Here is a 14,188-nt window from a genome sequence, read left to right on the forward strand (position 1 = left end):
CAGCTGGCACCACCACTAATGCCGGCCCCAGCCCAGTACGGCTGCCCGGCTCCATCTGGGCGCTGCCGACGGCCCCAACAGCTAGCTGGGACCAGGCTGGGCCTGGCCCAGACCCCAGCCACGAGAGTGATGCCAGCTGCCGGTGGGCCTGGCCCCAGCCCGAGCCCTTACCACCACCGACCCCAGCACAGTGCCACTGCCGGGCTGGGGACCCTGCACAGCGCCACGCAGGACCCGGCCCCTTCCCGGCACTGCCAAAGGCCCTGGCCATGTGCTGCCGGCAGGCCCTGGCCCTGCGGGGGCCCAGCCCCAGCCAGCACCACCACCACCGCCCACCCCAGCCCGGTGCTGACAACATCCTGGCTGCAGCCCCAGCCCCGTGGTGCTGCTGCAGGGCCCAGCCCTGTGCTGCCGTTGGGCCCTGGCCCCAGCTCCAGCCCCGCGCTGCCCACAGCCGGGCTCCAGCCCCAGCCCCGTTGCCCATGGGCCCCAGCCCCATGCTGCCGGGTAGCCCTGGCCCCAGCCCCACGCTGCCCACAGCCCTGTGCTGCCAGTGAGCCCCAACCCCAGCCCCACGCTGCCCACAGCCCCACCTGAATGGGCACAGTACCGGCACCTGCTGTCTCCCTGGAGCCTGGGTCCAGGAGACAGCCAGGGCCGGGGTGGCGAGGCAGCAGCTGTTTGCAGCCTCCCGGCTGCAGCCAGTCCATGTTCAAGATAGCTGCTGATAGCCATGGAGCCTGGGGTGCTTCCAGCAGCCGGCTGGGAGGATGGAAGCCCTGCTGCAAGCAACAAGGGCTCCATGGCTATCAGCAGCTACCCAGAACCTGGGTCAGCTGCAGCTGGGATGCTACAAACATCTGCTGCCTCCCGGCTCCGGCCTCAGCTGCCTCCCTGCTCCAGATCCAGCCCTGGGCTCTGGGGAGGCAGCAGATACTGGCAATGCTCCCCACTGTGTTGCCCTTGCCACCGCTTCTGTAGAGCAGCATGTGAAACCCAGCATGGCAGGGCACACTGGGGGGGTGCAGAAGTCTGCCTGCTGCTCCGAACTCCCCGCTGCCCTGGCCACACTTACCCTGCAGGCAGGGGCAGCAGCGAGGGGAACAACCCTGCATGCTGCCCACGCTGCTCCTGTGCACACAGGAGAAGTGTGACCTGGGCAGCGTGGAGCTTGCAGCAGCAGGCAGCTTCCCTGTGTGCACTGCCACTCTGGGTCGCACACGCTGTGCTCAGGAGGGCCCAGGGAAGGGCAGCAGGGTCAGGAGCACAGTGAATGTTGAGGGCAGCACAGCAGGGAGCATTGCCAGTATCTGCTGCCTCCCTGGAGGTCAGGGCCAGGGCCAGGGCCAGGGCAGGGAGGCAGCAGCTGTTTGCAGCCTCCTGGCTGCAGCTGGTCCAGTTACTGGGTAGCTGCTGATAGCCACAGAGCCTGGGCTGGGGGGCAAGGGGCAGGAGGGCTGGGAGGCAGGGGCAGCAAGGGCACAAGCAAGGCTGGGGGGCAGGGGCTTTGGGTGGGGGGCAAGGGACACAAGCAAGGCATCCTGCCATGTACCCCCCACTGCCCTTGTTCTATTTTTCTTGCATGCCGGCACTCTGGCACCTTCCAAGATAGGCATTGTGGGTTTTTTCAGCACTCTGGCCCAAAAATGTTGCCTACCCCTGTTCTAGCTTAGCATACCTAGATGCCTACACTTTTACTTAACCTTCTTTAAACAGGCTAATCTGTTGCATACTTAAATTCAAAATAGTAAGTTCACCATATGATGGAACCAAAATAAGAAGTGACAAACTAGAACAGTCCAGAAACAACAAGATCAGCTATAAATTTAATTTAAAATAAATTCATTTAGGAAGAGGAAAAATTTTACAAGATGGGAAACAAATATGTGAAAAAGTCTGAAGTTCAAAGGATAGGAAATAAATAGGAAATAAACAAGATTTTAACTGTGATCCACTAAATCAGCCCAAAATTTACCCTAAGGAGAAAATTCTGTTTAGTCAAATAATTAAAAAACTACTGCATATCAACTTGATAAGTGTATACTTGTATATTTATACAAATACAAGTACTAATGTCAAGCAGCCCTAAGTGCATGCCCCTGTGCCAAATCTCAGCATTTAGCTGCCAAATAAGCAGAGCATGTGGAAACTCTCAGGACTGAGTCTTCCTCAGACCTATTAGGGTTAATAAGTCAGGTTTTCAGTCCAAATGCTGAATCATTCATTCCATCAAACTTAAAAATACAAAATGCTAGGGAGCAAAAGCAAATTACTCATTTCTTGAACATTTACCTGTAGAAATTAGTACTGCAAAAAATGCTTCCAGAATCCAGGGATGTAAAATGAAGACAGACATTCACAGATATTTATTTATATTGTTTATGCAGTGTGATTTCAAAACCAAATTTTAACTTATTACTCTCCATTCAGATACAGCCCAAAATACATAAATTTCACTTACATGCAACATCCCAGCAAGCTTTGATGTATAACCTCGTGGTCGTTCTTTATCTTTGAACCTGAAAGCCACAGCATTTAAATCCTAAGGGAAAATAAAATAAAGGTTTTTTGTATTTTATTAGAAAAAACTGACTGTATATAAAAGAAAAAATCACTATCAAAATAGTCATTTGGTAAAATAACCTGAAATAAAGAATAAAGCATACCCAAATATCTGCTGGGCACATACCAATTTAAACAACTAAAATAAACAAGCAGCAGGGCATTCTTCTTCAGGTCTAAGTTTCTCTCTATCATGCAGTTGGGACAATAAAAAATAATTACCCACAAAAATCCTTGCTATTTGCACATTTCTTGGACTATCATGGCTACAATATCACACCCAAATACTACCACAGATAAATCAACTTATTACACTTTCTTACACACTTTCTTATTCAAGGAAACATTTGTAATCCAATTACTATTACCCAGTATTATAAAGTGATTATCTATTTGCTCAGTAAAGGCTTGAATGATACCACCTACCATACTGACTTGAATAAAAGACAAGGTTTTTTCCTACCCAGTCAACATGGGTAACCCCCCATCCCCAGCACATCTTACATTCGTATACAAGGAAACCTCACTAAATACATTTTCTGTCTTTGAACAGCTGCTAGAAGCAGCATGTTCTCAGTAATGGAAACCAACTACAAAGTTGATTAAATACAGCCAACCCTGAGCATGGCTATAAAGTACACAGCCCATATTAAGCAAGCATGCTGATGGGGCCCTACCTTTCCCTTTTTTTTTTTTTTTTTAAAGAAATTTTTTGTGTTCCAAGTCAAATCAGCCAAATCAAGTCCAAATCCATAAATGGCCCTACAACTGGCAAATGTCCTCTACCCCTACTGGGGCTTCAGATGTTTCCAACATCTTTTGGCAGGCATCCTACATGAAGGCCCAAGCTGAGAGGCTTGGGGTTCAGGTGCTCCCACATTTTGCTTGCCTTCAGCTATATGGCTGCAGGAGCAAGCTAGGGGGAAGCCTCCAATTTCCATAATGTGGGCTTAAAGCCCCAATACCTCAGCGGGTACTAAACCACGCCAGAAGAGCAGTTATCCCCTGGGCACTTAAGGAAAACTGACCTCATGGACCCAGATACATGGCGTTTCCCCTGCCAGGTAAGTACAGCCCATATTGGGCAAACTTACTGATGGGACCCTACCACAAGGATAGGTTAGTACAGCCCATCTGAATAAGGTATATAGTAGTGCCTAAAGAGTCAGCACTACACTCCTTTTCAAGTCATGGTGAGCCACGGTGTTGCATTTCAACTTCCTCTTCACTTCCACAGCTAAGCTGCATCTTTCTTTTCCATTTCCAATGATTCCTGTTTCTTCACCAGCTTCAAATGTCTGGCAAACATCACCAAATGGGTCCCAAACAGTTCACCCAGAATCCCTGTCAGCTCCTCTCTCAGCCTGTCACATACGATTAGCATAGCCCCACCCTGTATAAAGTGAAGCAAGAGCAGGTTGCCCTGCACCTCACCTGCGTATATATTTTTGGAGAATCCCACCACAGCCTGAAATGCTATCGACTCTGCTGGGGCCCAGCCTAGTGAACTATATGGTAAATCATGAGCCTTTTGACTTTGGATTAATATCATGCATAGTTTGTACTCCATATAAAAGTAGGTGCCAAAATGCAACTTAAGAGAGTATTTGTGGAGTACCTGTGCTAAAACTTGCAACAGTTTCAAAAACGGTAACATGCGTCAATTCTCAATGAACTAAGTCTATGGGTACTCCATGCAAATTACTACAGCTATTTATTTCAAGGTCAGTTTTTTTTAGATTTGCTCCTCATTTCCATGTGCTCAGGGAGAGCCGGGTCTAACAGTCAGGGGAGGTGTGGGAGGTGGGGTGGGGGGGAAGAGGTTGTAGGGGAAGGGGCAGATGGCAAATGGGCTACCTGACCCCCCCGCAGGTATATTTTTCCTGCTGTAGCAATAGGAAGGAGACAAATTCAAGTCAGACCTCCAATAATTATATTCTATACCTGGAAAACGATAACAAATTTATGTTTTCCATATATGGAATGCAACTATTGAGGGGTCATCTTATAATATCAGGGTCCTCTTATATTCGAGTACATGTGGTATTATAATCAATGTTTCAAAAAGCAGCCAATGCAGGAGGTAGAAAAAGTCAGTCTGGTAAACCTCTACAACAAGAGTGGTAAACTGAAAATCTTTGATCTCACCAAACAGAGGTGGCTAGGGAAGGGCTTCCTTTACCCTTTAAACTTCTTCATTGTACCCACAGTAGTTATGTAGTTCTTGGCCCTGAGCAGGTGCATTTAATAATTCCTTGATCATAAGAAAGCGATTCAGGTTGAATCTCTCTTACAGATTAAGACCTCTCAGGATTTATATAATTTTCATTCAACAACTAGCTACTATAGTCACATATTAACTCAAGAGTGTTTATAACAATAATCCCCTGTGCTTCTGTCAGATAAAGCTACTACATACATATTACTGACTTTTCCTCCACAATCAGAACACCAAAGACGCAATTCTCTTCTCAGTCGCACAGGTGCTGAAACTATTCTTCATAACATTATGATTCAGGCCACATAATTTGATTCCAAGGTTTTCTGTAGCCATATAATACCTAAATTCTGTCATAAATGGCCGAAGTGCCATGCAGCCAAGTTTGAGCCCTTTTTGCCAGAAAATCATATTTGACTACCTGATAATCCAAAAAAAAGTCACGATAACAGTCTCCACTTTTCTCTCTTGTTGTCAGATAAGATGTCTCCAACTAACTCTCAAGCAGTATTATCTCTCTCAAAGAACCTAGTCCCACTATACAAATGCTCAATTTTAAAAAAAAAATTAAAACTTGAGGCCAATATGCTGTTTTAGATTTAAAAAACCTTCTGCTGAATTATACCTTTTGCTCACTCAAAGTCCATGGGAAACAAAGTCCATGCTTTCTTCTGTTTCCCTACCCTGCAGTTCATTCACCCAGTTTTCAGTGTTGATCCCTACTCTGCAATTTTTCCTAAAAGTCCTATGCCACTGTTCTTCCTTTCCTTACTCCTTGCCATTTAACCTTTGCTTTTGCATGCCCAGCTTTTCCTACCCCCATCTCAAATAATTTGAATCAGCCTGGGTTTTCTGTTACCCTCTGTACATTCCCAAGAAATTTACTGTGTTTTGATATGTAAACATATGAAAGACAGTATGACCCAAAACAAATATTTAAAACAGAAAACCTTGGCCTTACATTAAAAAGTGAATACTAACTAAAGACACACACACATACACAAGTAACTGATGCAGGCATGATTTTGTAACTTGCAAAATATTTCTAGTACATAGCATTTTAAATTAAGTATTGAAGTAAAAAAGTAAGTTTGTGCCTAGTATTCCCCCCCTCTCTCCCCTCTCATACTACCTCCCCCTCCCTCTCCCCCTCTCTCACACTACTCCCCCTCCCCACCTCTCCCTACCTCCCCCTCCCCCCACACTACCTCCCCTTCCTCCCTCCCTCTCACTACAAAAAGCTACTTTAAAAATAACAATTTTACAAGTTACAAAATAAAGCCCTCAACCACTTAACCCTGACTTGCTTCATCTTCTTCCTGCAGCCTCTCACCATGTTCACTACACACTTTCCATCTTCTGTAACAATTTTGGGTAGGGTCCTACAGACAACTACCTACTTTAACCAGAAATACCTGCTTAACAATTCTCACTGGATCCAACCTATGCACTTAATTAGACAGGGCGCCTATGGAAAAAATAGTACATAGTCATATAATTAAGGACCATAACATAATACATACACACCACAGGTCTATTTAAAGGTTGCACACTCTCACCTTGTTACTAGAATCTACACATTTTTGAATACCTGGTTTTATAATTTTAACATTCTTCAAACATACTTTTTGGTAATTTTCTAGGATTTTGGTCAGTTGGTTCATTGATAGTAAAGTTGGTTCATTGATAGTAAAGAGAAAAATATCTAAAGCAAAAATACCATCAGCCAGCAGATTACTACAGCCCTATGTGCCTTTGCCAATGTAAACATGGAGAAGAAGAGCAGAGTCAAGGCATATACTTCTAAATGTTCCATCTTGGCCAGGACAGTGACAGAGCTCCACCTTCCAATGTTCCAGTTTGGCCCGGAAAACTCACTAGGTAATTCACCTTTGCTATTGGCAAGCTTACGGGCATGCATGCAGCAGCACACTGAGTAGCTTCCTTGCTACTCAGTGCTCAAGAGTAGGGCAGCTCAGGTTCCCATATCATGGACCTGGAGTGGGATCCTAGGCAGCTAGAGCAAAAGCCACCAGTGGGAGAGGTGCCTGGCCAGACACGCTTCGCAGAACATGCCGGCCTTCCAGGTGCACCTCAGGGTAGCTTACAACACTGACAGTGGGATGAATTATTTCTCTTAAAATTCAATAAAGCCTTAAAGAGGCCACATATTTGGCTCAAAAAACAGCATTCTGTTGTGTTGCTGTATTTCAAGTTAGGACAAAATTTTTCTTTATTTTCAGTAAATATTATTATGTTATACAATACAGTTCTGTAGATTTAAGAAATAAATTCTAAAGTGGCTTCCTCAACCATGGAGTTTGGTTCTCTTTAATGTTTATATATATAAACATATAAAAAATTAGTGAAGGAAATTTGTTATGACTTAAAACTGCTATACCTTGCACTCTTGGAAAACCCATTCTTGAGGTCCTTCTGTACATAGTTTTTGAATATACTGAAACATGTGCAAAATTATATCTTCAACATGCACTGAAAAAAAAAAGAAAAAACAACATACTTAAATAATTATTTGCATTATGCACATTGAAAAATAAATATTTTCCTGAAAAGAAACTAAAAAAAGTATGAGACATCTGCAAGTTTAGTTAGGTTCCATTTAATTAAAAGGTAGGTAAATATGTGCATAGTTCCACTGTATAAATCATCTGATCATCCACATACTTAAAGTCAGGAATGTGCTTAGTGAATTACAGTTTTAAATTTCTATACAGTGCTCTGAACTTGTCACACCATGATGTGAACCAAGCGTTATTATTTAAACTTGGATATATATAGTTTGAAGCAGGTAGCACATACAGTAGTGGATCTTGAGACTTTTTAAAGAAATGTAATTTTTGAATTCATTTCTTTTATTAATAGCTTTACTTAGTAGTAGTAGCAGTAGTTTATTTATAGCTTTCACAAAAATGGAATATAAAACCATATATTTACAGTTCTGGCTAAAAACATAGAATAACATTATATATTCAATTTAATTTTAGCTTGTATTCTTTGGGCAAATAATGAAAATACCCCCTAAGGCAATGGTACTCAACATTTTTTTTTTAGATTTAAGGCAACTGCCAGAAAAAGCCAGCTCTTAGCTTTCATTCATTTTTTGACTACAGAAATGTAACTGAGCAATTCTGCTATAAAGAACTAGGACAGACCACAACAGGTTAGAATATTTTAATATTACTGATTTTAATTTGAAATCTCTGGGTTTACCTTGGAAATCATGCTTGTACACTTAACAGTGGTAACACTGAGTGGCACCCTGCAGCACCCTGGTTGAGAATACAAGGGGCATGTATGACTTGGGGCATACATGACAGGCTGTGACCAATTAGAGAGAAGCCAAATTGTTTTCTCTTCATTAGACCAATATTTAATACACATTTTTTACTTCCAACATGTCTGTCAACTTTAAGAGGATCCACATTCAGAACACTATTAAAGAGCACAGTCACTGTATAGATACTTACCAGCTTTCAGGTTACGAGTATAAAATCAAGACTCTTTGGAAATAAGAGTAAATAACATTAGATTAGGAATAGTCTAGAATATTTCTTGTTTTTTAAGAGAGAATAATAATATATATATATACTTCACTTACAAAGCCCTTCCTCAGTCAGGTCCACATTAATGATGAAAAACATGAATCCTCTAGCACCTTCCTTTTGACCTCCTACCAGTGTATTTACCCAGCCTATGAAATTAAAAAGAAAAGACACTGTAAAATTAAGTCATTGTCAACTTATGCTGTTTCTTTCTACCTTTTGGTGATATATTAAAATGTGCACACACACCTCATGCACTCCAAAAAACCCTATTACATAACAAGAGAATTTAAATGGACAACAGAATGACAGACTGAAGAGGATTTGTATAAAACTGGTCGTCTACCTTAGCCACGTTACTTTACCCTGATACCTGAGGTGGTAGCCTTTAGTACCACCTCAGGTATGAAAAGGTATGCTGGAGGCATGAGACGCCATTCTTCATGCATGCATTTGCTTCATTTTTGATGGAGAGAACCTTTCTACTACAACAGACTACATCCAGCATTTGTGTTGCTCAAAGGGCAAGCCTAGGACTGAAGGATGGCATGGTAGCAGTGGAGTGTGGAAGGGAATAAATAACCTGCATCAGCAGCAAAATCCTAATATGCCTTTACTACCCCACAAAAACAGGACAAGTTCATAAAAAAAGAAAGAGGACTGGACTACTAAGCAGTCTAGTAGTTTTCATGCAAACCTACTACTGGTTCCTCCCCTCCCCAGCTACTTTCTTTGCAGAACAGTATATAAAACTTAGTTGTAGATAAAACTATCAAACTTGTTAAAACTCCATTCTACCCACCTCACCTGGCAATAATCAAAGAACATTATGGTGGTCTGTTCCCACACACGGTACTATTTTCAAAATGGCACAGACATTTTAAAGAGGGGCTGGCCTTCCAGGTAGCTAACATTTTGACCAACAGAGTTCAAACTTGTGTCCAGAGCAGGTAGCACAAGGCACTGTGGGATTGCTTCTGAAGAACTGCTAATGCTGACAAAGGTGTGGGACTGTCCACACAAGGCTTCTTCCAACTGCCATACAGTAACAGACAGCCTAAGTTGCTCTGGAAGATGACGAAACGTCACTGGTAAAAACACATGCAAAATTCCATTGGCAAACTTGAGTTCTGCCGAAAGAGCTTTATATTGTAAACCAAGTGTGACATGTACCTTTCAGCATACTACCCATTGGAATAAATGACTTTGAGGGATACGCCAAAAAATTAACAGTAGCAAGGTGCTCCGTGACTAACAGGTCAGTGAGAGACCTCATCAGGAACATATACATTCCTGCAGCAGACAAAACTGAGAGCCCCGCATGGTAGAAGAAGAACTGCCTGGCCTGCCTCCCTATCAACTGAAGCTAAAGAAAAAAAGAGTCCCTTCAAGACTCTGCGTAAGTGTTATGCTCTTCCAATAAGATACCTAGTGAAAACTGGAGTCAGGACCATCTCCTCAACATGTAACAAGAGGTTAGTAATGTCCCCATTCCTTAACTCTTCTTTGCAACCTCAAGTTTCCTCAAGAGGTCAGAAGACCACAAAGTTCCTTTAGCTGTTGCTCCTTCTGATTCAAGGGAGGATGTCAACATTGGTTATACAAACCCATGATTTGCTTTGTTGCTGCTGGACTGGTTATTTATTCATTAAAATTTGGCATTGTGGACTCCTTTTGCCAGTGCCTCTCTCTCTTATCTCCCCCTTCCTTAAGTTTAACCCAATCCATTCTGGGAATAGAACACTATTTACCTGTATTTGTTTTTTCTCAACTCACTATTTCTATAAATTATAATATCCTAAAGGAAATAGCTCTCAGTTACTATGTAGAAGCATTGTGTGTAAAGAACCGAGGGCCCAAAAAAACTAAGGTAGATCACTGTCCTCCCAAGGAGGGAGAAACAAGAGGTTCTATCAGGCATAGGGATTAGGAACACAACACAGGTAAGTAAATATTCCATATGAAAAAACAATATGTAGAATTATCATAAAGGAATATGAACATTTATCTTTGTGCAATCACTTTTGGACATCAATTGCAACTCTGGCAATAATGGATCTCTAAGCTGTATACTATACTAAGGAATTGTGGATGATATGCAATAAAATGCAGTTTTTGCAATTAATAATTTGCCATATTACCAGAGTAAATCAAAACAAACCAAAAGAGTAAAAGACACACTATTTTGGTCTTCTGCTTATAGATGGAGCTGCTAAGAGCCACAATATCATCAGTGGCACAAGGAACAAGAGACGACAATGTGTGAAAGGTTTGAAAAACATTACATAATAAGAATAAAAGGTCCCCAAAATAAGAGTTCAATATTATGGCATCCATCTGAGAAATGATGAATAAGACTGAAGACTATCTTAGAACAGCGTTTCTCAACCCGTAGATCATGACCCAAAAGTGGGTAGCAAGAATATATGAAAGGGTCACAAACAAACTTTAAAAATGGATTCTCCTTTAAAGGAGAAAAAAATTGGAAACTCTGGGTTTTCCATTGTAGACTGGCAGAGTTCCAACCTGCAAGGGGCTGCCTGGGGCATGGGAGAGCAAGAGGAGGGCAATCAGGCAGGAGGCACCATGTGCACATGCAGGTGGCAGTCAGGCAGCACAGAAAGCAGTTTTTGCAGTTCCCCACAGGTGTGTGTGTTGGGGGGGGCCCCACAGGCAACATGTGTGGGGGGTGTCACATGCCCCCCCAAGATTTGCATGCCCCCAGCAGGTACAGGGCTGCAGCCTGCCCAGACTGGCACAGGCAGGAGCCACCACTTCCACAGCCCAGCAGCAAGACCCAGCACAGGAGGGTGAAGGGGGGTGGCAAGACTCACTGCAGCCACTGCCGCCACTAGAACCCACCCCCCTACCCCCACCAGTCATGCTGTCAGCAGCACAAAGAGTAATTGGGGAGGGCAGGGGTGGTGTTCACTTCCCTCACTTCCTCCTGCCACCAGCTGCTTATCTGCTAGGTGGTGACCCATCACCACGGCTCAGCCACCGCTGCTCCCTTCACACTGTGACTCTACCCTAGAGGGGAGGATGGGTAGGGGAGCAGTGCAGGAGGCCTGAGTGGAGCAGTAGCAGCAGCTGGGCCATGGCACAGGGTAGAGCCGCAGCCCAGTGCACATGTGTCTGGCAGCTGAAGGTAAGGGCAGCACAGCTCACTCCCCCTGCCCTCCAGTCCATTATTCCTTGCGTTGCTGGTGGTATGTCTGGCACAGGGGTCCCAGTGGCAATGAGTCTTACTGCCCTGCTCCACTCTCCCATGCCAGGTCCCACTCCCTGGGCTGCAATTCCTGCCCATGCTGGTCCAACCAGGCTGCAGCCCCATGCCTGCTTTGGGCACACAAATCTGGGAGGGTATATGCCTCAACCCCCCTTCTCCCACCCAACACACCCACACCCTACCCCACAAACCAGGGGGCTGTGTCCTGGTGGCAAGGGGCAGCAGGTTGGGAGTGAAGGACACCGGCAGGCCTAAAAGGGGAAGAGGGAGTGGCGGGGGCTGTTTTCTACTTAAACTATTTACTGGGTCGGGACTGGCCATCAATATTTACAAACAGAACCACTGTTTTAAAAAAAGTCAAGTTATCTCACTTTTTAAAATTTTAACTATTAAACCCTCACAGGTCAACTTTAATTGAAGCATTGTCCCAAGGCTCTGTCATATATTTATTTATGGAACACATTTTTGCTGTTTACCTTGCTTACCTTTAGCTTTGAGCTCTGATAAAAGACTCCCTGGGCCTTCATGTCCAATGAGATGACCCAGGTAATGACCAGGGTTGGATTTATAGTATTTCTGAAGGTCTGGTATTGGAAATGTGACATACAGATTTCTAATGTCCTTGATAGGTACTATGTTGTAAAGTTGCTGGAAGAAAAAAACAACAAGATTCTATGTATTTCAGTTATTTTCCCCCAGGCTTATATATTCTATATACACACAATTCTTTACATATGAACATATATACTGCACACAAAACATTTACTTAGGGTTAAAAGTGTATTTCTTATTAATACAATTACTAACAATCCAGGAAATTAACAGATTAACATTTATATTCATAATCTCAAACACAAGATTTAACACCTAAGCACACGGATCTTCTTAGAATCTTCCTTTCTCAGTTCCTTACATCCATATATACAACCTTATCTATATTGCAAACAGACATACATAAGAATAACAGTAGAGAGTATAAGAAGTTATTGTTCTTACATGGCATTAAGGTCTGCACTAGTTAGTTTAGCTACACTAGGAAGTCTCACAACCTACCTGGAGATGTTCTTCTTGGAAAGGGTGCTCAGGAAATTCTGGTATCGGAACGTTTTTGTTTTCTACCTCTGAGAATAACTTCACTACTAAACTAGTTAGCTCATCCAGGGATTCTGAAAGAAAGAATCAATAGAAATAGCATAATCATTATCAAGAGGTTTGAGACTCAGATATTCCTGTTAGAAAAATAATTTTTGAAAGTTAGGTTTGCGTCCTCCCTTACATTTCAGAAGGAATATGTTTTGTATTATTTTTTAAATTCTAACATAAGGCTTTCATTTTTTTAAAGGAAGACCTTAACAGCATTGTCACTGCTGGTTTTGTGGATTGTTTATGAAAGGACACACATTTTATTATCCGTGTCTGAACACGGATATCAAAGTTCTGATGCACAGCTGAAGAATGGGAATGATTCATTTAAATGCTATGGTGCGTGAATACTTGTTTTTCTTATTAGGACAAGGTGAATTTGCCTGGGTAATGGCTGTTGAGATGGCTTCTGTTTTACAGTCCGTATGTGGATTGAGCACTAAGGTTGTGTCATAATTGCTTCGCTGTATGTTTAAATTTGTTACTGGTTTTATTTCTTTGAAGATCTATTTAAAAAAAAATCACAAAGCTGTTAGATCTTCTCTTGAACCACATTCAACCACATTTTTATTCTGGAATTTTTTTATTTTTTTATTTTTTTATAAACAAAGTCTGAATCAGCAAACTTTAAATAAATTTTAAAAAAACCAACCCCCTCCTTCCCAAAATTTTGAAAATAAGCAATGTTTTAATTGCTCACTTTAGATTAAAAATGTATTAGAGCCATAAACTCGAGTAAAAGTACAGCTGAACACTGTTTTTTTAATGCTGTATGTTTATATTAATTTTCATCAATTAAAAGCACTGATTTACTGATGACAAATATTATGGCTAACCATTTACAGAAATGAGGTCTGTGGGTAGGGGTGAGTGCTTTCAGGGAAATCCCAAGTGTGGAAGTCTCTGCCAGAAGAAATCAGGACCCTGAATCTTGCCACTTTAGGTTCTTCTGCCAGACTCACGTTGGTGTAGACCAGGGATGCGCAAGCTATCCAGTTCTGTAGGCTGGATGGGTGGCATGGAGCCAATCCATGGGCTGTGTCCCATATGAATTCAGTGTGCCGAGTCAGTCCGCAAGCACAACCCCATGTATTGGATCCAGTTGTGGCACATGGGGTCATGTGATCCAGCCCGTAGTGCTCTCCACACGTCTGAAAATTGCTCTCTCTTCCAGAACAATTAACACTGCCATTGCTCCCCTGCCAACAAATTTCCAGACCCATGGGGAGCCCCACAGGCTGAATGACAAGGCTTCGAAGGTTGGAACTGGTTTGAAGGCCACAGGTTGAGCACCACTGGTGTACACCTTCTATGTGCAATCAAAGACATTAAGACAGAGGCTTGAAAAGTAAACACCTAAATTATCTCACTTAGACAAAGCTGTGACAAATGTAGAGAGTTTAGGCCCCTTTACAGTCATAATTAGATGCCATTTTTGTTTATGTGCCACCTATGTCCTACAATGATAGCTAC

At 42.8% G+C, this 14,188-nt stretch overlaps 1 protein-coding gene across 7 annotated transcripts in view; it reads right to left on the reverse strand.

Annotated features, from left to right (window-relative positions):
* The window catches only part of IDE (insulin degrading enzyme), a 114,269-nt gene that overhangs the window by 62,567 nt on the left and 37,514 nt on the right, over positions 1-14,188 (reverse strand). For all 7 annotated transcript variants that reach the window (XM_025210881.1, XM_025210884.1, XM_025210880.1 and 4 more), the window contains 5 exons: positions 12,626-12,738; positions 12,058-12,220; positions 8,400-8,492; positions 7,182-7,273; positions 2,462-2,542 (listed from right to left, as the gene is read on the reverse strand). In XM_025210881.1, coding sequence (XP_025066666.1) covers positions 2,462-2,542; positions 7,182-7,273; positions 8,400-8,492; positions 12,058-12,220; positions 12,626-12,738 — 542 coding nt within the window. The remainder of the gene's footprint in view (positions 1-2,461; positions 2,543-7,181; positions 7,274-8,399; positions 8,493-12,057; positions 12,221-12,625; positions 12,739-14,188) is intronic.

Source organism: Alligator sinensis, unplaced genomic scaffold (genome assembly GCF_000455745.1).
Source record: "Alligator sinensis unplaced genomic scaffold, ASM45574v1 scaffold472_2, whole genome shotgun sequence".
NCBI classification, from domain to species: domain Eukaryota; kingdom Metazoa; phylum Chordata; order Crocodylia; family Alligatoridae; genus Alligator; species Alligator sinensis.